This window comes from Salvelinus fontinalis, chromosome 1 (assembly GCF_029448725.1).
Source record: "Salvelinus fontinalis isolate EN_2023a chromosome 1, ASM2944872v1, whole genome shotgun sequence".
In the NCBI taxonomy this organism is placed as follows: domain Eukaryota; kingdom Metazoa; phylum Chordata; class Actinopteri; order Salmoniformes; family Salmonidae; genus Salvelinus; species Salvelinus fontinalis.
This window is the reverse complement of record NC_074665.1, coordinates 20,765,450-20,791,955: the sequence shown is the minus strand read 5'-3', so window position 1 is coordinate 20,791,955 and position 26,506 is coordinate 20,765,450. Positions and strand designations below refer to the sequence as shown.

At 45.9% G+C, this 26,506-nt stretch overlaps 1 protein-coding gene across 1 annotated transcript; it reads left to right on the top strand.

Moving 5' to 3' along the window:
• Nucleotides 1–20,286: 20,286 nt before the first annotated feature.
• LOC129851555 (bone morphogenetic protein 2-like) lies at nt 20,287–23,208 on the top strand. The gene is made up of 5 exons (XM_055918197.1): nt 20,287–20,942; nt 21,085–21,224; nt 21,316–21,432; nt 21,525–21,717; nt 22,648–23,208. The coding sequence occupies exons 1-5, from the start codon at nt 20,630–20,632 to the stop codon at nt 23,070–23,072; spliced, it is 1,188 nt and encodes a 395-aa protein (XP_055774172.1). The 5' UTR covers nt 20,287–20,629; the 3' UTR covers nt 23,073–23,208.
• The last annotated feature ends 3,298 nt before the right edge of the window (nt 23,209–26,506 follow it).

Sequence of the window (26,506 nt, the reverse complement as noted above, 5' to 3'; positions counted from 1 at the left end):
AGATGGGTGGGGCTAAAGCTTAAGAGTGTGTGAATGATGCTGAATGGGTGTAGACAAAGAGGAGCTCTTCACTAGATACCAAAACATTCAAAGGCCATTTTCTCAAAAGTGAGTTTACAAGTTTATTAACTTTCAAAGCAGAATTACTTTCCCATTGTTCCTAAAAACATGCAGTGTATGCTGTAACATTTTGTAGCTCTGAGTCTCTACTTTTATCCAATGTAAAAAAACACAATTTCAAATGTTGCTACATAACACCGAATCCAGGTGGTGTGTCACATATGTGAATAGCTAGGCCCGCTACGCTATGAAACCACACACTATTGCAGAGACTTTGACATTACCGGCCGCAATTGATATGGTGAAAACAATGTGTGGGGAGGCAGAGGCACAGAAACTCACATCAATACCTTTATCAGATAATACTGTTAAACAAAGTATTTATGCTATTCCTAGCAATCAAGAGGAAACTGACAGAACGAGTCAAAAACTCCTCAGCTAATGCACTCCAAATGGACGTCAGCTGTAAGTGCCAAGATGCCCATGCATTGGCTTTTGTTCGCTATACACGTCAGGGGATGCTATTCACGAGGACATTTTGTTCTATCTCACGATTCCCGAGCATGAAAGTACACATGGGATGTTTAGTGTGCTGTGTGGCTATATTGACGAAAACAGATGGCATGGTGGGCTTTTGCACAGATGGGGCCCCATCTATGGCAGGGCGGTGGGCAGGCCTCTGCACTCCAGTTATGACTGTGTCTTCCTCTGCCATATCAACGCTTTGTATAATACACTGAGAGCAATTGGCGGCAAAAGAGCTGAGCACAGAACTCGGAAATATACTGCAGCAAATAACTTCGATTGTAACCTACATCAAACTACATTCACTTGAGCGCACGCCTGTTCGCAGTACTACACTATATGACCACACACACACCTGCTCTCGAACATCTTATTACAAAATCATGGGCATTAATATGGAGTTGGTCCCCCTTTGCTGCTATAACAGCCGCAACTCTTCTGGGAAGGCTTTCCACTAGATGTCGAAACATTGCTGCGGGGACTTGTTTCCATTCAGCCACAAGGGCATTAGTGAGGTTGGGCACCAATGTTGGGAGATTAGTCCTGGCTCGCAGTCACCGTTCCAAATCATCCCAAAGGTATTCGATGGGGTTGAGGTCAGGGCTCTGCGCAGACCAGTCAAGTTCTTCCACACAGGCCAGTCAAGATCTCGACACATGATTTCTATGGACCTCCTTTTGTGCACAGGGGCATTGTCATGCTGAAACAGGAAAGTGCCTTCCCTGAACTGTTGCTACAAAGTTGAAAGCACAGAATTGTGTAGAATGACATTCTACACGGTAGCGTTAAGATTTCCCTTCACTTGAACTAAGAGGCCTAGCCCGAAGCATGAAAAACAGTAGCGAGTGTTGCAAACGAGGACAGACGATTTTTACGCCCTACGCGCTTCATCACTCAGCGGTCCCATTCTGTGAGCTTGTGTGGCCTACTACATTCGCTTTTCCACTTCACAATAACAGCATCCGGGGCAGCACTAGCCGGGGAGAAATTTGACCAACTGACTCGGAAATGCGGCATTCCTATGAGGGTGCCACGTTGAAAGTCACTGAGCTCTTCAATACGGCCATTCTACTGCCAATGTTTGTCTATGGCGACTGCATGGCTGAGTGCTCAATTTTATACACCTGGCCATAACGAGTGGGGCTGAAATAGCCGAATTCATAATATGAAGGGGTGTTCACATACTTTTGTATACTGTACATAGTGTATGTGGCGATATTGGATCATACCTAGGCTTTGTGGTTATCGAGGGGGAATGTTGGATTTAAAAGAGTAACTGTTGTCATTCACAATGGATGTAAAAAAAAAATAAAAAAAGAGTTGGTTGACTTTCTGTGTAATGAAAAGAAAATGTGTCTCCTTGCCTATTTAACATACATTTTTGGGGAACTTAACAGACTGAACACATGCATGCAGGGAAAAATACAGAAACATTCTACAAATGAGTGACCCGAATCAGTGGATTCAGAGGAAAGAGAGTCTTTCAAAAGCGAACCGTGTGATCTTCCCTCAGCTGTGCATGTATCTAACAGAAAACAGCATCATTAAGTGTCCCGGGTGCTATGAGACCAGGCCGGTGTCCCACACCAGTGATGACTGCTCACCTCCAATGCTTGGAAGAGCATTTTGGGACCTACTTCCAAATCCGTTTGACTGTGATCCTGGCTCAGTTGACATGCTGGTAAGTGCAATCGAACAGCTGATCGAGTTGTCATGTGAGCGATGGAGATTTTTTTCCTTACTCAAAGGGAATACTTCTGCCTCTGAGCATTAATGCCACGTTCAAAACAACTGCGAACTCTGAACTGGGAACTCAGAAATCTCAAACTTCCGACTTCAGTGCGTTCAAGACAACTGGGAACTGAAAAAAAAGACCTCCAACCGGGAAAAATAGTTTTGAACGGTCATCCAAATCGGAATTCCAACTCGGGAATGTTCCGACCTGAAGATCACTGAAGATCACCGACCTGAAGATCACTGATGTCATGATTTGACCTTGCATTTTTCAGAGTTCTCAGTTGTCTTGAAAGCACCATAATACTCATGGTACCCTTCGCCAGCTCATATCTGTGTGAAGTTGGATTTAGTGCGCTCGTCTGCATTAAAACCAAATATCGATCCAATTTGGATGTGACAGCAGAGATGAGGTGCGCACTGTCGATCACGCCCCCTGACTTTGAGAATCTCCGACGCGACATGCATCAAGCACACCCATCTCGGTAGTGGAGGTGAGATAAGATACACAATGTCAGTCTAATTTTCTATTGACTTCCATAGCCCCACATTAAAAAAGTAAACAATGGCAGTTAATTACATAATTTTTTTCACATGGTTGGGGATGCGAGAATTTTCAGATATCAAAATGGGGTCTTAGGCCAAAAAAGTTTGTCAACCCCTGCCCTAGCAAAACAGAAACTTACTTAAAGGTAACTTCGCTCACTGTTGCCACCAAGTGGCTGATTTCCACATCATGTCCAGACATCCTCAGACATGGATGGACGTTGAATACTGACTTGTGTCACGGGGGACCTTACAGGTCTATACACACACACACGGACACACGCCCGCACGCACACTCACACACAAACACACAGTTGACAACCTATCAGTTCCTGCTGTAGAGAACTCAACCATCATCTCTCGTGAGATAGGCTCCTGGACTGTGCATTTCCTCATAGCCATGACAACAGCCATCTGATACAGTAGATAGCATCTTCAAACTGGACACTAATGGATTTGATAGGACTAACCACAGGAACAGAGCATTGGGGAGCCTTGTATCACAGTATCAGCTAGTATGTACCTACATCATATTCATATGGAATGGTTTAATTCTTTGATTGTATAACTTTGCAGTTCTGCATCATTTTATGGAAGCCCGCACTGCTCAAAGCGAGAATGAACTGTCAACAGGCCGTTTGCAAGTTTTTCTGATTACAAAATTGGCCCGCTCCACCAGAGAGAGAGGCCTCGTTTGATATTTTATGTCTATGGTAGGGGCTTTTGGCGGCTGGGCCCTTCTTAGTCACGGTCCATCCTGAACGGTTTTATGTTCAGTTTGTCTTGGCCAGAGAGCGCATATCACTCCAATGACATCCTACAGACGTTTCCAGATATGATTTGTGCCACGTTAATCTCCGTCTCTCTTTAAGTTGCATTCATATCTTCTCACACTGACTTTGAGACTCGTATTCGTTGTTTCTCTCCCTCCCGTCGTGTAACATCGTTCTGCTCTGGAACTGACAACAGTTCAGACGACTCCTTTGGTGCCACATTTCACAGATTTGTGACGTCTATGAATCTCCCACTCCATCCTCCATTGCTCTCCTCTCCACCTCTCCCTCTGTCACTGAGAGACAGACAGGGAGGGCTGGAGCAAGTCCTTGTCAAGTCTGGGAGTGTGTTAAATATCTCTCTGTCAGCCAGGCAACCATTCCTAACTGTCTGCTTATTGGTCGGTCGGAGCCAACTAACCCGCGTGGTCCGCCAAGGTGTGCTAAAGCAATCGGGACACATGATGTCAGACCATGACTCCCCATCTCTCTCTCTAACCGTTCAAAGGGGAAATTAGATACTTATTTTTCAGTTTATTCTTCGTTGAACCTCGGTTTAAAGACCCAAGGAAAAGTGAAAAGAGAAATCTATCAATTTCTAATCATTTTAAATTCATTTTGAGCATAAAGTGCGTGAAATTAGATTTTCATCCCCTGGGTCTCTGTCTCTGTGTTTTTACACAGTGACTTGACAGTAGAGAAGTCATGCATTAGGTAATCTGAGCCAGTTTGCTACAGCAGGAAAATAATCCTGGAGCAACAGGAAATGTCAATTATTATGTGGATTAGAATTAGTGCTCATTTTTGAATGGGTTTATCTATGTTTGTAAGGGAAAATCAAGTCCGAAATTTCAAATAGGATATTACAAACTTCAGAAGCCTCTTTAAACCTCAAATACACTACAAGTTTTGCACAACCTGCATCGAAAAAAAGTTATCCTGCAACCGAGTGATTAAATTAAGATCCTACATTCTGTACTCCAGTCAAGTATTCCAGTTCTTGGGACTTTTCTCTGTCATTGGTACATTGATTCATTATTGGCTTCTTTAGCTGCAATTTATCAAATTTTTCAATGTGTCATCTTGAACCATGGAGCCATCTAGCAGTGTTTAAGACAAGATTGCACAACCTGAGATGAAAACTGATTCCCTCAGAAAATGGTGAAAACAAAATTATTCATCCCGACTCGGGTTTTGAAATTGTTGCAAAACTCACCATGTGCATCGCAGTGCACATTGATGTATGCATATCATTTTGTGCTGAGGATATTGAATTTACAGGGGAAGAAACATTCCGCCAAATATTCTAAGACACCCGTTACACACACAAAAACACAAGCACACACACACAGAGATCCTTGCTCTGTGACCTGAGTAACCCAGTGATGGCAGAGAGGCAGTATGAGATAGAAGGAGGGTGGATGGATTGTTGGATGGGGTGTTGGTGGTGGTACACTCACTATAAGGGACAATGTGTTTATTTTGAGGCTGATTCACAGGAGTGGTAACAGGTACGGATAGACTTCACAGCCCGTCCCACCGCCCTATAATTACCAGCGCCTCTCCGATCATCCGTCCTTCCTCCCCAGGCTCTCCGAGCCTGCACCCCCAAAATCCCTTCTCAATGTCGGACTGATACCCCCCCCCCCCCCCCCCCGATCACACACACACACACACAGACACACACACACACACACAGCAACAGACTAAGAAACAGTAGGAAAAATACCCTAAAACACTATATATCTCTCGTTCTCCTCTGAGTGAAACAAAGCTACACCATAGTTCCCTCAAAGCTCATCGATAAGCTAAGGATCCTGGGACTAAACACCTCCCTCTGCAACTGGATCCTCAACTTCCTGATGGGCCGCCCCCAGGTGGAGAGGGTAGGTAGCAACACATCTGCCATGCTGATCCTCAACACTGGAACTCCCCAGGGGTGCGTGCTCAGTTCCCTCCTGTACTCCCTGTTCACCCACGACTGCATGGCCAGGCACGACTCCAACACCATCATTAAGTTTGCAGACGACACAACAGTGGTAGGCCTGATCACCGACAGGGAGGAAGTCAGAGACCTGGCCGGGTGGTGCCAGAAAAACAACCTATCCCTCAACGTAACCAAGACTAAGGAGATTATTGTGTACTACAGGAAAAGGAGGACCGGGCATGCCCCCATTCTCATCGACAGGGCTGTAGTGTAGCAGGTTGAGATCTTCAAGTTCCTTGGTGTCCAAATCAGCAACAAACTAGAATTGTCCAAACACACCAAGACAGTCGTAAAGAGGACACAACAAAGCCTATTCCCCCTCAGGAAACTAAAAAGATTTGGCATGGGTCCTGAGATTCTCAAAAGGTTCTACAGCTGCAACATCGAGAGCATCCAGACCGGTTGCATCACTGCCTGGTACGGCAACTGCTCGGCCTCTGACTACAAGGCACTACAGAGGGTAGTGCGTATGACCCAGTACATCACTGGGGCTAAGCTGCCTGCCATCCAGGACTTCTACACCAGGCGGTGTCAGAGGAAGGCCCTAAAAATGGTCAAAGACCCCAGCCTCCCCAGTCATAGACTGCTCTCTCTACTATCGCATGGCAAGCGGTACCGGAGTGCCAAGTCTAGTACAAAAAGGCTTCTCAACAGTTTTTACCCCCAAGCCATAAGAATCCTGAACAGGTAATCAAATGGCTACCCAAACTATTTGCATTGTGTGACCCCCCCACCCCTCTTTTTACGCTGTTGCTACTCTCTGTTTATCATATACGCATAGTCACTTTAACTATACATTCGTGTACATACTACCTCAATTGGTCCGACCAACCAGTGCTCCTGCACATTGGCTAACCGGGCTATATGCATTGTGTCCCACCCACCACCCGCCAACCCCTCTTTCACGCTACTGTTACTCTCTGTTCATCATATATGCATAGTCACATTAACCATATCTACATGTACATACTACCTCAATAAGCCTGACTAACCGGTGTCTGTATGTAGCCTCGCTACTTTTATAGCCTCGCTACTGTATATAGCCTGTCTTTTTACTGTTGTTTTATTTCTTTACCTACCTATTGTTCATCTAATACCTTTTTTGCACTATTGGTAAGTAAGCATTTCACTGTAAGGTCTACACCTGTTGCATTCAGTGCATGTGACAAATAAACTTTGATTTGATTTGAGCAGACAGACCTACACATGGAAGATCGGAGGGAAAGACAAACAAACCAAATGGATCTTTCCTTCTCTATTTCTCTTTCCTTCTCTTTTTCACTCTGTCAAACATAATATTAGACGGCCATTAGTATTAAACAAGCAGATAATACTACAAGCGTTGGGGCTTTACTGATATTGGCATATCTGTACCGGCAAATGTTCTCATGTGGGAGAAACAGACAAGGAAGACAGAAATACAACTGTTTCATGGTTAGAGCCTACTGGGATAACCTTTATGAGAAATAGACTTAGTTTAACATGATATACTGGTAGCAAATGTTTTATCTTCAATTCTCAAGGGCCATTACAGATAAACGTAATAGCCTCAAGATTATCCAGCTCAGTGAGAAAAGGGCGGTCCACCTAAGTGGATGGTGACAGATATGAGCTTGTGTATACTCTGGGGTGACCCAGAGTACAGTATACACTGAGTGTACAAAAAATGTCCATGACATAGACTGACCAGGTGAATCCAGGTGAAGGATATGATCCCTTATTGGTGTCACTTGTTAAACCCACTTCAATCAGTGTAGATGAAGGGGAGGAGACAGTTTAAAGAATAATTTTTAAGGCTTGAGACAATTTAGAGATGGATTGTGTGTGTGCCATTCAGAGGGTGAATGGGCAAGACAAAAGATTGTGCCTTTGAACGGGGTATGGTAGTAGGAGCCAGGAGCACTAATTTGAATGTGTCAAGAACTGCAACGCTGTTGGGTTTTTCACGCTTAACAGTTTCCCGTGTGTATCAACAATGGTCCACCACCAAAAGGACATCCAGCCGACTTGACACAACTGTGAGAAGCATTGGAGTCAACATGGTCCAGCATCCCTGTGGATGCTTCGACACCTTGTAAAGTTCATGCCCGACAAATTAAGGCTGTTCTGAGGGCAAAAGGGGGTGCGACTCAATATTAGAAAGGTGTTCCTAATGTTTTGTACACTCTGTGTATTTATCACACTTGCTGTACTGTAAGTGATTAGTCCTAACTACAGGTGATTCCTTCGTATGGTGCATAGACGGGTTGGTTGTTTAGCAACAAAACTGATGCATGTGCAATTATGGGACAAAACAGACATGGTTGGCTTAGACTGTTAACGACAGGTAAACTACTTTTGTCTCCAAATGTTTATCGAACACATAAATACATTTGCACAATGAGCACTTGTTGTCTCTCAAATAGGTTGTTACAGTTGTCGGTTAGCTAGCTAGCTAATTATGGTGCACGGCTAGAGCCCTCTCTGTGGTCCCTCTGTGACCTCTCTGTGACCTCTCCCCTTACAGGCTTGTTGTGAGCTGTACGCTGTGGTACTGTTGTGTTGAGATCAGGTTCTCTATTGCTTTTGGCCCTGCGTTAGCCCTATATTTTAGTGTAAGAAATCCGACGAAGCCTTCCTCACCTGTCAAACTCCAACTACTGTTTGTTTTGAGGTAATCACAAGTATCAGGGCCCGGCCTCTTCCAAACTGCCCAAGGGAAAGGCAGGCTACTTGACTTTATATTAGCTTTCATAAAAAGCAGCGGCCTCTCAAAGAGGTTACGATGGAAGCAAATAAACAGGATTATTTTTCACTCCGTGTTTTTTTTAAGGTACAGCGAAGATAGTCGATCCAGCCAGCATCAGTCTTGGCAGCACGTACAGGTATGTTCTGGTGGGGGGAAACTCGGAGAGAGTTTTTGGATCATTAATAAAGCCTAATTGCAGTTAACCTAGCTGTTATCGGCTTGCCCTTAAACAAGCTCTGCGGTATGAAACTCAAGATCTTCCTCTCAATTAGGCCAGTGTTAGCACACTTTATGTAAACACAATAAAAATCCTCCGTATGAGGTAGTTGGTAGTACTAGCCCAGGCCTGTTTCTCCAGCCTGAAGCGATCTCTCTCTCTCTGCATGGGCTTATTTAAAATAGGGTCTGTCTCAGATGTTTCATGGGATTTATAGCAAACCGCAATCCGCTGGAGCGAAGAGAGAAAAAAAAGGCCTGGATCACGATTTTTTTATTTGCCTTTTGGAATTATTGCCTTTGTCTGCAGTTGGAAAAATATCCATGTTTCATTTGGGGGGGGGGGGGGGGGGGCAGAGACAAAGGGGAGGCTGCCAGCAGGGAGAGGAGAGGCAACGCTAGAGAATATCACTGCTCCGCTTGGCAGGAAATTACAAATCCACCCTTCAGACAATCATGTCCTACCTGTACAACACTCAACCCATTCAGCCCCAAACACTGGGCCACTCCAAATGCAGCATAACTATAACCAGCCCAAACACAACCCAGCTCTCTCTCTCTCTCTCTCTCTCTCTCTCTCTCTCTCTCTCTCTCTCTCTGTCTCTCTCTCTCTCTCTGTCTCTCTCTCTCTCTCTCTGTCTCTCTGTCTCTCTCTCTCTGTCTCTCTGTCTCTCTCTGTCTCTCTCTCTGGCTCTCTCTCTGTCTCTCTCTCTGGCTATCTCCCTCTCTCTCTGGCTATCTCCCTCTCTCTCTGGCTATCTCCCTCTCTCTCTGGCTATCTCACTCTCTCTCTGGCTATCTGGCTCTCTCTCTCTGGCTCTCTCTCTCTGGCTCTCTCTCTCTGGCTCTCTCTGTCTCTCTCTCTCTCTCTCTCTCTCTCTCTCTCTCTCTCTCTCTCTCTCTCTCTCTCAAAAGGCACACGAAGCAGCAGGCCACGGATGTACAATGATTGACTCTGATTCTTTCTTCGCTTCACATCCCATCCGCAGGTGGGAGAGCTTGATGAGGATCCAAGAGAACAGAACACAAGGCTGCTGTCCACACAGCTGGGATGGGATGAGGAATTGAGGTTTATGGTGAATGTCTTCCATATGCAGTGGCGCTCACCCCCCCCCCCCCCCCCCCCCCAGGCCGTGAGCGACGAACCTAGTTGGGGGATACTGGGGGACTCAGGGGAGATGCATGGCCATTGGTCAACAGATGCTGATGTCATTATGGGGGGGGGGGGGGGGGGTCCACTGTCTCTCTTCTACACCCCTGTCTGACTACGTTATATCTTACACAGCCCATTGGCATGCATACTTTAGAGATCCCTCTCTGATGCACCTCTTCCTCAGTAGTTTAACCCCTCTATTTCCCACTCCACGCTCATATATAGTTCCGTTTCCAACCATTGCGTTTGTTGAAAGAAAGAAAATCGAAAATTGTACTGTTAGAAGCAAAGAGAAAAGAAACATCATGAAAGAAAGAAATGAACGGTCAGATAGGCACAGTTCCAAATTCTCCACAAAGGCTCTCCTCGCACCATTTGAACGATACTTCCATTCAAACTTCTGACCGGTTTATGTAAACAGCCATTTAAAAGTCTCACAAAAGGAGTAAGCGATGCATGTCAGATAGCTTGTAGTTGAGGGACCTTTGGATAATAGGTAAATGCATCGAGTGCCAGTTGAAACACACACACACACACACACACATACTAGTCAGTATTGTACGTATATGACTATGCCTACAGTACATAAAAACAAGCAAACATAACCAGCTAACCATTACATATGTCTGAAGGCCTAAAGCCAAAGGAGCCAGTGGACACAGAGAATAATGAGGCTCCTTCAGTATATTTTCCCAAGTCTTCTTTAATCCACATCACTGCAGTGCTGAAGACCTAGAGCCACAGTGCTCTGTGGATGTTGGCACGCCAGTGCCCTGTACCCTGTACCACGAGTCGTCTGCCCACTGCTCCACCCCTCCATCACCCTGCCACCCTTCTTCCCCTTCTAAGCCCTCTGTTGCAGCACTGGCACCAGCTTGAACCCACTGGCACACAGGCCGATAGACTAGACCGGCTGTCCGTGCACACACACACACACACACACACACACACACACACACACACACACACACACACACACACACACACACACACACACACACACACACACACACACACACACACACACACACACACACACACAGGCACTCTCACACGTCAGTGTACTGGGCAGCGGCTGCTTTTGACTGGCTAGAGTAATTACCAATGTAATTAGAAACAGGAAAATATAATAACTCCCCTCTACTGCTGATATTGACAAAATAATAACACAGTAGAAAAAAAGAACACTGCACATTTCGGCAATCGGGAATATCACCTAAACCCGCAACAATTTCCCATATGATGTAGCGTCTAGCCTTCTGAATGGTCCAGAGGTGAGGAGGCTACTCAGAAGTTTGAGAAATTGGAACGAAAAGTTAAACAGGTTCACGGCCATGAGTACCTCTCTCTCTCTTTCTTTCTCTCTCTCTCTTTCCCTCTCTCTGCTCCCAAAACGAAATGTTCTCTCTCTTTTTCAAAGCAAGAGAGCGAGATTTAAAGGATAGAAATGAAAGATGTAACGGAGGTCTCAGTCGAAGGCTCGGTGCATTCGTTCAGGGGTTCTCTTCCCTTGGCTCTCATGTCATTTACAACACCAAGCCCTGGCCCACACTCATCAAGGGAAAAATATACACTATCCTGGAACAGACCGGTATTTAGCACCAACACTAACTAACCCGCCTACTGTTTTATCTGCTGAACCAATGAAAAATGAAGTGAGAATTCTTAACGGACATTCAAATTATTTTCATTGTGAGTAACCACATAGGGAATCTAAAGCCTCCCTGACACGCAAAGACCTGGATCCAACCCAAAGATCATATACACCTCTGGCTGTCCTGCTCGTTTCTCTGAGGCGGAGAGGGGGATCCGAAAACGGATGGAATAAATATGATTAAGTTGTATCTGATACGGCGGTTGTGTGTTTGCGCAGGAGCTGGGATAGTTAAGGGGCTGGAAGCTGTACAGAGGAGCAATTGCACACACCAACACACACTCATGCCCCTTCAACCCCCCTCTCTCCTTCTCGTCCCAGGTTTAAAACGCCGGTGAAGGTCATTGGAAGTGTGTTCACTAGCCGGTGACCTCTCACTAGCTCCTATGTCTAATAAGCACAAGAGTAATCCTCTATTGGTGAAGTAGAGATTGTACGTTTATGAGGATCTTCCAGCACTACGATTATGAGAGAAAAAAGTCATTTTCGACGTATTTGTATCTCTCTCACTCCTATCCCCCTTCTTACTGGCTGGCTTCCTTCTTCTAAAACTCCTCATTTGTCATTTATGTCAGTCATGCTACGGTCAAAAGTAACATATCCAGGAACAGCAGTCATCATATCCATTGAAGCTGATTTCCTGTGATATTCATGCTAAGGCTGCGGTGAGTACTACGCTAATGCTCCTGCTGGAACTCTGTCCATGGAAGATAAGACTCTTACAGCTCTCCTTCTCTGTCTGGGCTAGCTGTCTCCGTTTAGGCATTAAATAAGTATTTATGCACCTGTAATAGGATCGTGTGTGTGTGTGTGTGTGTGTGTGTGTGTGTGTGTGTGTGTGTGTGTGTGTGTGTGTGTGTGTGTGTGTGTGTGTGTGTGTGTGTGTGTGTGTGTGTGTGTGTGTGTGTGTGTGCGTGCGTGCGTGCGTGCGTGCGTGTGTGTATGTGTGTGCGTGCTGGCGGACGTTGAACTTACAATATGACAGCACGTGAATGAAAGACGTCAGCAGACCTTCGTCCACACTGGCGGCTGGAAATGTCCATTGGGCCCCCGCTGTGAATCAGGCCCTGGAGGTAGTGAGGGAGGAGAGGACACAGTGCCAGACATGTGTTTGGACTAACAAGAATCCTCCTCAACACCCAGCATGGCTGGGTACAAGGAGGCAAGTCTAGAAGGTTGAAGAAGTGTCATCCACAACAGCAAACCCTCAGCAAAGACAGTAGTCAGCAGACAGCTAAAATAGACCCTGTCCTTCCACAGTTCACCAACAGTCAATAAATAAGGACCATGTATCTTTGACATGGCAGTGCTGGCTCTAGTGAATGGTGAGATGTGAGATGTGAGTGATGTCCTATAGTAGCAGCAGTGAGCATACGCCTCAGAGGGAAGTAGGGACGGGCCTTACCGGACTCACCACCCGCTCAGCCTGGCAGAGGCCCAGCACTGCTCTGTCAGCACCGCTTAGGGCTGTTTGTTAACCATGTGCCAACGTGTCTATTAGTGACCGGCCGGGGCAGCAGCAAGTGTGTGTGTGTGTGTGTGTGTGTGTGTGTGTGTGTGTGTGTGTGTGTGTGTGTGTGTGTGTGTGTGTGTGTGTGTGTGTGTGTGTGTGTGTGTGTGTGTGTGTGTGTGTGTGTGTGTGTGTGTGTAGAGTGTACCCCCTCTAACGAACAAACACACAACCAGCCCCACACTCCACCCAGGGGCCCAGCTGCTCCTGTGCCAGGGATGAGGTGTTGAAAGGTGGCTCAGACCCACTGGAGCAAATGGGCTGCCAAAAATCAGAGGAGCTAGTCACAGCATGGTGGTAGGGAGACTGAGAAGGGGAGGGAAGAGAGACTGAGACGAGGAGGGAAGACAAACTGAGACAGGGAGGGAAGACAGACAGACGGGCAGTGAAGACAGACTGAGACGGGGAGGGGAGAGAGAGAGACTGAGACGAGGAGGGAAGACAAACTGAGACATGGAGGGTAGACAGACAGACGGGTAGGGAAGATGAGACATGGAGGGAAGATGAGACAGGGAGGGAAGATGAGACAGGGAGGGATGAGGACACAGGGAGAGAAGAGGAGACAGGGAGGGAAGAGGAGACAGGGAGGGAAGAGGAGACAGGGAGGGAAGAGAAGACAGGGAAGGAAGAGGAGACAGGGAGTCAAGAGGAGACAGGGAGGGAAGATGAGACAGGGAGGGAAGAGGAGACAGGGAGGGAAGAGGAGACGGGGAGGGAGGACGAGACAGGGAGGGGAGACGAGGCAGGGAGGGAAGAAGAGACAGGGAGGGAAGATGAGACAGGGAGGGAAGAGGAGACAGGGAGAGAAGATGAGACAGGGAGGGAAGAGGAGACAGGGAGGGGTGAGGAGACAGGGAGAGAAGAGGAGACAGGGAGGGAAGAGGAGACAGGGAGAGAAGAGGAGACAGGGAGGGAAGAGGAGACAGGGAGGGAAGAGGAGACAGGGAGTCAAGGGGAGACAGGGAGGGAAGAGGAGACAGGGAGGGAAGAGGAGACCGGGAGGGAAGACAAGGCAGGGAGGGAAGAGGAGACAGGGAGGGAAGACGAGACAGGGAGGGAAGACGAGACAGGGAGGGAAGACAAGGCAGGGAGGGAAGAGGAGACAGGGAGGGAAGACGAGACAGGGAGGGAAGACGAGACAGGGAGGGAAGAGGAGACAGGGAGGGATGAGGAGACAGTGAGGGAAGAGGAGACAGGGAGGGAAGAGGAGACAGGGAGAGAAGACGAGACAGGGAGGGAAGATGAGACAGGGAGGGACGAGGAGACAGGGAGGGAAGAGGAGGCAGGGAGGGTAGAGGAGACAGAGAGGGAAGAGGAGACGGGGAGGGAGGACGAGACAGGGAGGGAAGACGAGGCAGGTAGGGAAGAAGAGACAGGGAGGGAAGATGAGACAGGGAGGGAAGAGGAGACAGGGAGAGAAGACGAGACAGGGAGGGAAGAGGAGACAGGGAGGGACGAGGAGACAGGGAGGGAAGAGGAGACAGGGAGGGTAGAGGAGACAGAGAGGGAAGAGGAGACGGGGATGGAGGACGAGACAGGGAGGGAAGACGAGGCAGGGAGGGAAGAAGAGACAGGGAGGGAAGACGAGACAGGGAGGGAAGAGGAGACAGGGAGGGAAGCGGAGTCAGGGAGAGAAGATGAGACAGGGAGGGCAGAGGAGACACGGAGGGAAGACGAGACAGGGAGGGAAGAGGAGACAGGGAGGGAAGATGAGACAGGGAGGGAGGACGAGACAGGGAGGGAGGACGAGACAGGGAGGGAAGACGAGACAGGGAGGGAAGAGGAGACAGGGAGGGAAAAGGAGACAGGGAGGGAAGACGAGACAGGGAGGGAAGACGAGACAGGGAGGGCAGAGGAGACAGGGAGGGAGGACGAGACAGGGAGGGAAGACGAGACAGGAAGGGAAGACGAGACAGGGAGGGAAGGGGAGACAGGGGGGGAAGGAAGACGAGACAGGGAGGGAAGGGGAGACAGGGGGGGGAAAGGAGGCAGGGAGGGAAGAGGAGAGAGGGAGGGAGGACGAGACAGGGAGGGAAGAGGAGACAGGGAGGGAAGATGAGACAGGGAGGGAAGACGAGACAGGGAGGGAAGATGAGACAGGAAGGGAAGACGAGACAGGGAGGGAAGAGGAGACAGAGAGGGAAGACGAGACAGGGAGGGAAGAGGAGACAGGGAGGGAAGGAAGACGAGACAGGGAGGGAAGACGTGACAGGATGGGAGGACGAGACAGGGAGGGAAGAGGAGACAGGGAGGGAAGACGAGACAGGGAGGGAAGACGAGACAGGGAGGGAAGACGAGACAGGGAGGGAAGACGAGACAGAGAGGGAGGATGAGGCAGGGAGGGAAGAGGAGGCAGAGAGGGAAGACGAGACAGGGAGGGAAGACGAGACAGGGAGGGAAGACGAGACAGGGAGGGAAGACGAGACAGAGAGGGAGGATGAGGCAGGGAGGGAAGAGGAGACAGGGAGTCAAGAGGAGACAGGGAGGGAAGAGGAGACAGGGAGGGAAGACGAGACAGGGAGGGAAGACGAGACAGGGAGGGAAGATCAGACAGGGAGGGAAGACGAGGCAGGGAGGGAAGAGGAGACAGGGAGGGAAGACGAGGCAGGAAGGGAAGAGGAGACAGGGAAGGGAGAGAAGACAGGGAGGGAAGACGAGACAGGGAATGAAGACGAGACAGAGAGGGAAGGTGAGACAGGGAGGGAAGGCGAGGCAGGGAGGGATGACGAGACAGCCACAACATTTTTAGAAGGCTCTCCCGAGTCCTGACAATCCACATTTGTCCACTTCAATTAGAAGAGTTGGGCAAGGGTTAACAGGGTTATAAGGGTTACTCCTGGGCTCTTCTGAAATGGAGAAACTAGGTGCATATTGTCTCACTCTCAGCCAATAATTTCACTGTCCCCCCTCTTTTCCCTTTCCAGGCTGTTTAGACGTAATACATATGCTTCATCTTTATCATATAAAAGTGTCAGTGGCTGGTCCCAATCTTAAATCTTAAATATTGCCATATTAGGGGGCAAGGCTAATCTCCATGGCTGTCCCAGAGTCTGCTGCTAAAGTCAGACAGGAGAGTAACTGTCTGTCTCAGTAGCCCTGTAAAAAACGACAATCCCTTTCCACTTCTGTCTGCTTTTCTGACACAGCGTGTTCCTGCCTTTCGCTCACGTCTTCAATATACTGTATACTTGCAGTTAGCCACTGTCACTGATTCCTTCCAAACCACTCATTGTTGAAATTCGCGATTTCCAACTTGTTGTGTAATATTTATGTCCAATGGCCGATGAGCACGGATACGTTGAATCTATAATTTCTCTTCATTATTTCTCTTCATATTGTGACGACCTTCCCACTCTGTCTGCCGAATTCTTTCTCTTTGCTCTTGTTTTCCTTATTAGGAGGTCGGGACACACCTGGGCCCGGGAGTGTCCCGGGAAAAATACACCTCTTCCCCATTCATTGAGGAGACTCTCTCCATTCAGACACACTGTTTGATTTTGGTTGTGGCATTTTTGTGGCCGTTTTGTTTGCTTGCTTTGGCATCTTTCAACACTCCTCATTATCACATCTATACACAAAACCACTCACTTACACTACTGATTACTGACTACACACACCATTGTTTATTTTATATAGGTTACTTCAGTTAATAGATATTTTTTTGTTATTCCTTATCTCCACGTTGTCTCCCTTTTTGTTACGGGCTTTGAGCCGGTTCGTGACAATATGGCAAGGATTAAAAAGGATTTGACAGTAGATTATCGACTGGTTTCATGATGACAACTGCTAGCTAAGATTTTGAAAGTATGATGTTGACATGATCAGTCCAATCAAAGCTACTGTACATATAACGTGATTTGACGACATTTTATCTGTGGCTAATGACCTTGAGCCTTCTTGGATGGGCACTTCTAATGTAACTCTATGACAGCACCCAAGGGGATAGAATTTTCTAGCTCTACCCTTAGACTTGGTGGTGACGGAGTGTTCCCATGAGTGACAGAACACTGAGCCAATCATGGCGCGACGCTCCGTATTTTCTGCTGGCTTGCCGCACCACCACAGAAAGCACTGAGCTAGGCTGAAGCACCTGCATTTTGGAGCTGCCTTACTCAAGAAAACAAAGAGACCATATTTGTATGCAGCTTTATTAATTCAATGATAAATATATTTTAGATGTTGTTTTCAAACTGATATGTGGTACGTATTAATGCCAAAATAACATGCAAAACACACAAGCCCCCCCCCCCCCCCCCCAGAAAATGTGCTAAACAGGTGGGGCTCTTGACCTTTGCAAAGAAATTAGAAACTAGTATTCGTACTTCAGTTCTCTCAGCAGCAGCTGTACGCAGCAGTCTCGTTGCAAAACTAAGACTTTTGCCGAAACAAAGACAGTTCTGCTGAGTTATTCGAGGAAGGAAAGAGAGGAAGGTCCAACACCACTCTCCCACTTTAGTATCTTACCTAGTTATTTTCTGATGATCTCATTTCTGATATTTTATAGCTTTGTCAACTGTGTGTGTTTTCTATACCTGTTTGCTCCTCTCCCTGTAGGCTTTACAGATACTCCCCACCTCTTGGCTGCAACCCTTGTCATTTAGTGGACCCTGCACGCACAACCATGTGGAATTCCTGGTCTCTGGCAGCGTTTGAAACAGCCGATCTGCGGGCAAGGACGCCAAGTTCATCTCAGCCTATACTGACCTTCCATCCCTTAACTTTTTGGCCCTTACGGAGACATGGATCCCCTCAGAGAACACTGCTACTCCAGCTCCTCTCTCTTCATCTGACTATGTTTTCTCTCGTAGTCTGAGAACATCTGGTTGTCGTGGTGGTGGCACAGGGCTGGCTACTCCTTTCTCCTAAATTTAGATTTTCTCTTTTCTCCCTCTCTCTCCCTCTCTCACCTCATTTGAATTCCAGTGTCACTGTCACTTGTCCACTCAAGCTTGACATTGTTGTCCTCTATCGCCCACCAGGTGTCCTTAGAGAGTTTCTCAAGGAGCTAGACACTTTGATAAACTAATTTCCTGACGATGGCTCACCGCTCTTCGTACTTGGCGACTTCAACCTCCTGACGTATGCCATCGATAAATTTCTTTCCAACTCTCTTTCCCCTCCTTGCCTCTTTTGACCTCACCCTGTCGCAGTCCCCTCCCACTCACAAGACAGGCAATATGCTTGACCTCATCTTTACTAGAGGCTGTTTGCCTACTAATCTCACTGCAACCCCCCTCCAGATCTTTGATCACTACATTGATTCCTTTTCTGCCTCCCTTTCCTCCTACCCTAGCCACTCAGCCCCTACCCAGATGGTCATGCGCCGTTGCAATCTTTGATCGCTATCTCCCACTACTTTCTCCTCTTCTATCCTATCAGCTCTCCCTTCAGATAAATCCCTCTCCCTCCTGTCTCCTGATTATGCCTCTCCGTCCTTACTTTCCTCCCTTTCTACACCCTATAACTTGCACTGTCCCCTTCCTCCCGGCTGGCTCAGCCCTCCCCTCAAGCTCCGTGGCTGAGTGACTCATTGCGAGCTTACAGAACAGGGCTGTGGGCAGCTGAGAAAAAAAAAACTTCAGGAGGACCTATCATCCTTTCACTCCCTCCTCTCTACCTTCTCTTCCTTTGTGTCCAATGCTAAACCCACTTACTATCACCCAAAATGTCAAGCTTCTGCCTCTAACTCTAGGAAGCTAGAGTCGCTAGTCTCTGTCATATCCTCACATGGTCTCTCCTATCATTGCTTTCAGATGACACTCAACTACTTTTCTTCTCCTTCCCCTCTTCTGACACACAGATGGTGACACGCATCTCTGCTTGCATGGCAGATATCTCAGCTTGGATGTCGGCCCACCACCTCAAGCTCAACCTCGGCTAGACGGAGCTGCTCTTCCTCCTCGGGAAGACCTGCCTGCTCAAAGACCTCTCCATCATGGTTGACAACTCCACAGTGTCCCCCTTCAAGAGAGCAAAGAACCTTGGCGTGACCTTGGACAACACCCTGTCGTTCTCTGCAAACATAAAAGAAGTGACTTCTCCTGCAAGTTCATGCTCTACAACAGAAGCTTCTGAAAACATCTAAAACCCTACCTCTTCAAAGAGAGCATCTGCTAAATGACAAAAATGTCAAATGTAGACCTATTGATTAACGTGATCCCGTCCGAACTCTGACTACACCCCATAGAAGTTGAAATTTAAGGTATGGTTAAGGTAAAGGTTAAGGTTTAGGGTAGGGACGTCTCAAGGATCTCGGATAGCACTAACCATTGGTTAATGAGGGGAAAATTGCAATGTTTTTTCAAGTGATTGCCCACTCCGTACTAGTCACAACAAGGCTCCACGTCAAAATGATTACATCAGAGGAACATGCAGTGGGTATCAACTTATGCTTTGGCCAATGCCGCCATCTGCTGTATACATGAGGCTACTGCAGTCAGCCAAGAACCAAGGCAGAGACGAGGTCGCTGTTATACAATACAATGCAGAATAACGTGGTAGGCCTATGAGATTCGGTCCAGGTCATATGGCTTCTCTTCACGTTTATCAGTAATCCGCACATGGTCAATCCAAACATTTGAAGTGATCTTACACACTGCGTTTATTGGCCACAGAGGGGGGTTCCAATATGCCCTGCGCCATGGATGACGCACATGCAGGGTCCCCTGTATGCACAACCGTCCACTTTCACTGCTGTTCAAATGCTTTTATGTCCATGGTGTGGGTGTCTGGCAAATATTCTCCTCGGTATTATAATCGATATGTATAATGGTAAATATGCACACAGTAAAATGAGGGACACGTCCACAATGTAATAAATTCGCATACGGTAATATGTCATCTGGCCATTGCGCTCACGTGCGTAATAGCAAGACCGTGATCGAGTAATTGCCACCAAATGAGGGGATCATCATTTGATTAAGTGCATTATAAATTGAAGCCACATTGATCAATGAGACGATTTTAGGAATGTGTTCTCACCCTTGATTGAAGATAATCCCCGATTAATTTAAAATGCGAATACACAAATTATTGGATTTGGTGACACCTCCATTCATTAGCATTTAATCCTGTGAGTCATTCAATAAACAACGCCCAACGGAGACAGAGACTCCCCGTAACAACAAGTAAACCTCCGTTTTCATTTGCGTCATAGGTTTGTGTGTGCGTTCCTTTGAGGGCCAACTGGCCTCATGCAGATAACGGATAACACACTATAGATAAAAAAAAACGAGGATAAACTGAGAAAAACGTTTGTCTTCTAGTTCATGATGTGAGGACGTGCGTCATTGGTATTTTTGTTAAGCATAGCGTCTTTTTTAATCTATGCTTGAAAACTCAAATGATCTGTTAAACCATATGATATTTTCAGATTTAGATTAAGGTAGTATTTGACATATCAGTAGGCCTAGTGATTTACGATAATGTCATGTTAAGTTTACCATTTAAATTCGATTTATAACAATTGAATAATCTATCTTTTGTGAAGGGAGACAGTTTGGATCAGACGAATAGCTAAGATGACCCTCTTATTTGGGCCAACCTGCAATTTGTAGGTCAAATGATTAATTGTTTGTCTGAGGGGGTGCTACTTCCGTATTTAAATCCGCTATATGAATTCGTAGACCTTTAAATGGTCCATTCGACCATTACCCTCAGGACAGGGGCGCTTGCTCCTATCAAAGGCGGCGATAGCCTAATCACTGACCAATAACCAGTCGGGCTCATTAGGCTATCGCTAGCATGATATTACAGGGTCTACTCGTCTGGCTAGTCCTCACATTACCGCTAAGAACCGTGTCCATGTTCACTATCTCTTATGACGAAGAATCCAAAGAAACTGTTTGGAAAGAGAACCGTTTGGATATAACAAAGTCGGCTAAGAAGATGGTCGAATTGCTCAATCCGAAGGATTTGCCTGAGAGCTCTTCAGTGCCTCATAGAAAGGCACCTCAGTTTATGCTGGACTTGTTCAACTCATTGGCGGACTCCAATGGAATCCCCAAGAACTCGGAGAAACTAGAGGGCAATGTGGTGCGGAGCTTCGAGGACAGAGGTGAGTTATCTCCAAGCGCGTAATACGCACAAACTTCTGTGACCAAGCATGTTTGAAAATAATGTACAAAATATTTATATTATCTTAAAGGGAAAACTTTCAGACTTTTTATTTTAACACAATTCTTGATATATTTATGCAGGACATGCCGGTGGAAGGTTTCATTTCTTCAATTTGTCCTCATTTGCCAGAGATGAGAGAATGATCAAAGCAGAATTTCGCTGGTTCAGGCAAAAAAAACGATTTTTCCTTGGGCAGGCATATGGACCCCATTTCTACAAGGTTAGTTGGAAATAAACACTTTTAAGTGTGTTGAGATAACTCGATATATAATATTGTACTGTTTAGCCTAAGGTATGCTTTGCGCGCGCAGGTGGACCTATATGAGGTGTTGGACAACAGAGTGAAACCTTGGAGAGGGAATCTAATCACGTCAAGACTGTTGCCTTTATACACGCAGGGATGGGAAGTCTTCAACGTCACACAAACAGTAAGATTTGTTCAAGTCTTATCACTGCACATCATATTTCAACATCACCCGTTCCATATTTTAATCGCGTCATTTGTTTTCCCAAATGGAAGGTGTCCAACTGGATTCGCAACAGTGAGGAGAATAATGTTATTCTGGTGGTTATTACTGTGCCATCGGGGAAATGGATTGAGTCAGTCCTGCAGTCTTCAGAGAGACAGGGAGAATCACGTGCGGAGAATGCTTTCCTGGTTATATTCTCAGACGACGGAAGAGGCTCGACCACTAATCAATCACTAAATCAAGGTGAACTAGCAGGGTCAGAATTTCTGTTTTTTTATATTCAGACAGAATAACAGTGGAATCGTGTACAAGGCACGCAGACCTCCAAACTCATAGTTGTACAAAAAGACATCGAGAGAACTCTTTTCAAAGTTTTATTTTTCTACGTTTCATGTAAAAACAGACAAAAAATGATGGATGAAAAAACAAGGTTGATGAATATAGTTTATGTTGCTTCTTATGAATAGTTATCCTTCTCTCGCCCTAAGACATAGGCTCCTCGGTAGAGTTTACTCGGTGTAGTTCCTCCAGCTGTATGCATGGCAGTACGTCTGAGGCGCCCCAGGTGTACAGTGGAGTGCGACATGAATTACACCCTTGATAAAGATGAGCAAAAATGCCTGTATAAAATAAATAACTCAAATACTGAGCTATATTGTACATTCAAAAAGGTATTCAAAATTCAAAAGGCACTCGCACATCTGAGCTGTCTTTTTTGCAGGTGCATGGTAACAGTTGAATAAAATGAGAAAAAGCTCTGACGAAGGCCGTGAAGCCGATACGCGAAGCCAATAAAAGAGCAGTGATACTATCGAGAACAGTGTGCGAGTTCCTTCTTTTTTCTCATGTTATAAAAAGGTACATTATATTATTTTATACTACCACAATTGCTCAGAGAAATCGAACAATGGGCCAACAGTATGACTACTTGTAGGACTGAAAGAAACAAACGGAGAGAATTAAACGTTAAAAATAAACGTTTATCCGATTGTAGGCCATGAATTGGACTTTGTTCATCATAGAACGTTTAGTACGAACATTTCTACAAGCATATTGCTAGGCTGTCAATGATCAAATTATATTCTGTGAATGGTGGAGGTTTGCAGTTGTATGCCTAACTGTCGATGATTATTGAAATACTGATATATTCCTTTCTCGTGTACATTTTTGTAGGACATGTCAGCCACGGCACCGCACATGACAGTCCTGCGATGGTATTGCGTCAAGACAGCGGGAGCAGAAGGAGGCGCGCAGTCCCAAGTTATCCCCGCAGCCGCCCCGTGTCCTGCCAGCGTATCTCCCTCTTTGTGGACTTCGAGGAGATCGGCTGGGCAGGCTGGATCATCTCTCCACGGGGGTACAATGCTTACCACTGCAAGGGCTCCTGCCCGTTCCCACTCGGAGAGAGTCTCCGCGCCACGAATCATGCGACTGTGCAGTCCATCATGCATGCGCTAAAGCTCTCCAACGACGTGAATACACCATGCTGCGTGCCTGACAAACTCCAGTCCATCAGCCTTCTCTATTTTGACGACGAGGAAAACGTGGTTCTTAAACAATATGACGATATGGTGGCAGTCAGCTGTGGCTGTCATTGACTACAGTGCGATTGCCAGCTGCTCTCCGGGAACATTTTCAACGAGTTTCAGAAATGTTGACTGAATTACAGTATGTCCAGTGATTCATGTATAAATGGACGTATAAATGAAATAAAAATCTCTCATTGCAATTTAACATGTTTATATTGATATTTCATTACGCTTTGAGGCCGGGCACGGGCAGTAATGGAAGTCCCTGTGGCGCTGACCAAGGTGCTGAAATGAAGCGTAGGTGTGGTGCAATTGCCGCGAAAGAAAACCCTTTTATGAATACAAAGTATTGCTATTGTCAGAAATGCTGGCAATACTAACAAAGCGCATGAATTATCAAACTATTTTAGTGTCATGGTTGTCAACAAGATGAGGTTGTTATTGGTAAACTACACGTTTTCAAGTTTCAAGTTTTATTGTCACGTGCACACTTACAGTGAAAGGCCTTTCATGCTAGCTCTTTCCCAACAATGCAGTAATCAATATCAGTAGTAAAAATATGATAAAGTAGAACAAAAACAAAAGAGAAATAGAAAAAAGAAAAAAGTGATGAACCCGACTGATGAATCTGGGTTTGGTGGATGCCAGGAGAATGCTACCTGCCCAAATGTAAAGTGACCACTATAATTTTGGTGGAGAAGGAATAATGGTCTGGAGCTGTTTTTCATGGTTCAGGCTAGGCGGGAGGTGTTCAGTCCCAGAGTCACAAGCTTGGTGAAGAGTCAATGAACATCATTATCACTTAGGTATTTATCTTATCTAGGTGGGTGAGGGCATCAATGCAAATGAAAATCACATCAAACACTTCTCATCAAAACAGTATCCTCATTCTATGGAGGGCCTAGTGTCCGGGGTTTTAGTTTTTTCCTTTCAATTAAGCAGGTGAGGGGAGTTCTTTACTAATTAGTGACCTTAATCCGTCAATGAAGTACCAGGGAGGAGTGAACCCGCAGACACTCGGCCCTCTGTGGAATGAGTTCGAACGTGCTGTATGGTTTTCACACACACACACCAAATCCCAAAGGACTTAAAGTGGTCAACACACACAAACACAGTTGTGAAGAAGGCGTGGCAATGCCTTTTCCCCCTCAGGAGACTGAAAAGATTTGGCACGGGTCCCCAGACCCTCAAAAGTTCTACAGCTGCACCATCGAGAGCATCCTGACCGGTTGCATTACCGCCTGGTATGGCAGCTGCTTGGCATACGTAAGGTGCTACAGAGGGTAGTGCGTACAGCCCAGTACATCACTGGGGCCAAGCTTCCTGCCATCCAGGACCTATCTACTAGGAGGTGTCAGAGGATGGCCCACATTTCTTTCAAAGATTCCAACCACACAAGTCATAAACTGTTCTCTCTGCTACCGCACAGCAAGCAACTGCTAAACAATTAGTCAAATGGCCACCCGGACTATTTGCATTGATCCCTCCGCTTTGTTTTTACACTGCTGCTACTCATTGTTTATTGTCTATGCATAGTCACTTTACCCCTACCTACATGTACAAATAACCTTGACTAACCTGTACCCCCGCACATTGACTCGGTACCGGTACCCCTGTATATAGCCTCATTATTGTTATTTTGTTGTGTCACTTTTTATATTTATATTACATGTTTCTACTTTAGTTTATTTGGTGAATATATTCTTAACTCTATTTTCTTAAAACTGCGTTGTTGGTTAAGGGCTTGTAAGTAAGCATTTCACAGTAAGGTCTACACCTGTGACAAATACAATTTGTGATTGATCAGTGTGAAGAAAGAAGTTCAACAACAGGTTGAAGCTGAGTGGAAAACATGGTCAATGTGGATGCTGTTTCAAAGCCTAACAATCAAATGGAGAGTGCTTTCTAAGGTGATGATTCATTCAAATGCTTATGTATAAGCATAGGACTATATATATGAGCCCAAGCCCGAAAAAACCTGCTGAATTAACATAATGATTGTGCTGTTATACAATACATGGTACATAATTGGTTTAGTCTAAATTAAACAAATTCAGATCTAGCATTCAAATTTTGTGAATTTGTTTTTGAATAGCCTAGTAATAGGGCTTTATATATATACAGTTGAAGTCGGAAGTTTACATACACTTAGGATGGAAATATTAAAACTAATTTTTCAACCACTCCACAAATGTCATGTTAACAAACTATAGTTTTGGCAAGTCGTTTAGGACATCTACTTTGTGCATGACACAAGTACTTTTTACAACAATTGTTTACAGACAGATTATTTCACTTATAATTCACTGAATCACAATTCCTAAGTTGACTGTGCCTTTAAACAGCTTGGAAAATGCCAGAAAATTATGTCATGGCTTTAGAAGCTTCTGATAGGCTAATTGACATCATCTGAGTCAATTGGAGGTGTACCTGTGGATGCATTTCAAGTCCTACCTTCAAACTCAGTGCCTCTTTGCTTGACATTATGGGAAAATCAAAAGAAATCAACCAAGACCTCAGAAAAAAAATTGTAGACCTCCAGAAGTCTGGTTCATCCTTGGGAGCAATTTCCAAACGCCTGAAGGTACCATGTTCATCTGTACAAACAATAGTACGCAAGTATAAACACCATGGGATCATGCAGCCGTCATACCGCTCAGGAAGGAGACGCGTTCTGTCTCCTAGAGATGAACGTACTTTGGTGAGAAAAGTGCAAATCAATTCCAGAACAACAGCAAAGGACCTTGTGAAGATGCTGGAGGAAACAGGTACAAACGTATCTATCTCCAAAGTAAAACGAGTTCTATATCGACATAACCTGAAAGGCTGCTCAGCAAGGAGGAAGCCACTGCTACAAAACCGCCATAAAAAAGCCAGACTATGGTTTGCAACTGCACATGGGGACAAAGATCGTACTTTTTGGAGAAATGATCTGGTCTGATAAAACAAAAAAATAACTGTTTGGCCATAATGACCATCGTTATGTTTGGAGGGAAAGGGGGGGCTTGCAAGCCGAAGAACATCATCCCAACCGTGAAGCACGGGGGTGGCAGCATCATGTTGCGGGGGTGCTTTGCTGCAGGAGGGACTGGGGCACTTCACAAAATAGATATTATGTGGATATATTGAAGCAACATCTCAAGACATCAGTCAAGAAGTTATAGCTTGGTCACAAATAGGTCTTCCAAATGGACAATGACCCCAAGCATACTTCCAAAGTTGTGGCAAAATGGCTTAAGGACAACAAAGTCAAGGTACTGGAGTGGCCATCACAAAACCCTGACCTCATTCCTATAGAACATTTGTGGGCAGAACTGAAAAGTGTGTGCGAGCAAGGAGGCCTAACTCAGTTACATCAGCTCTGTCAGGAGGAATGGGCCAAAATTCACCCAACTTATTGTGGGAAACTTGTGGAAGGCTACCCAAAACGTTTGACCCAAGTTAAACAATTTAAAGGCAATGCCAATCAAATACTAATTGAGGGTATGTAAACTTCTGACCCA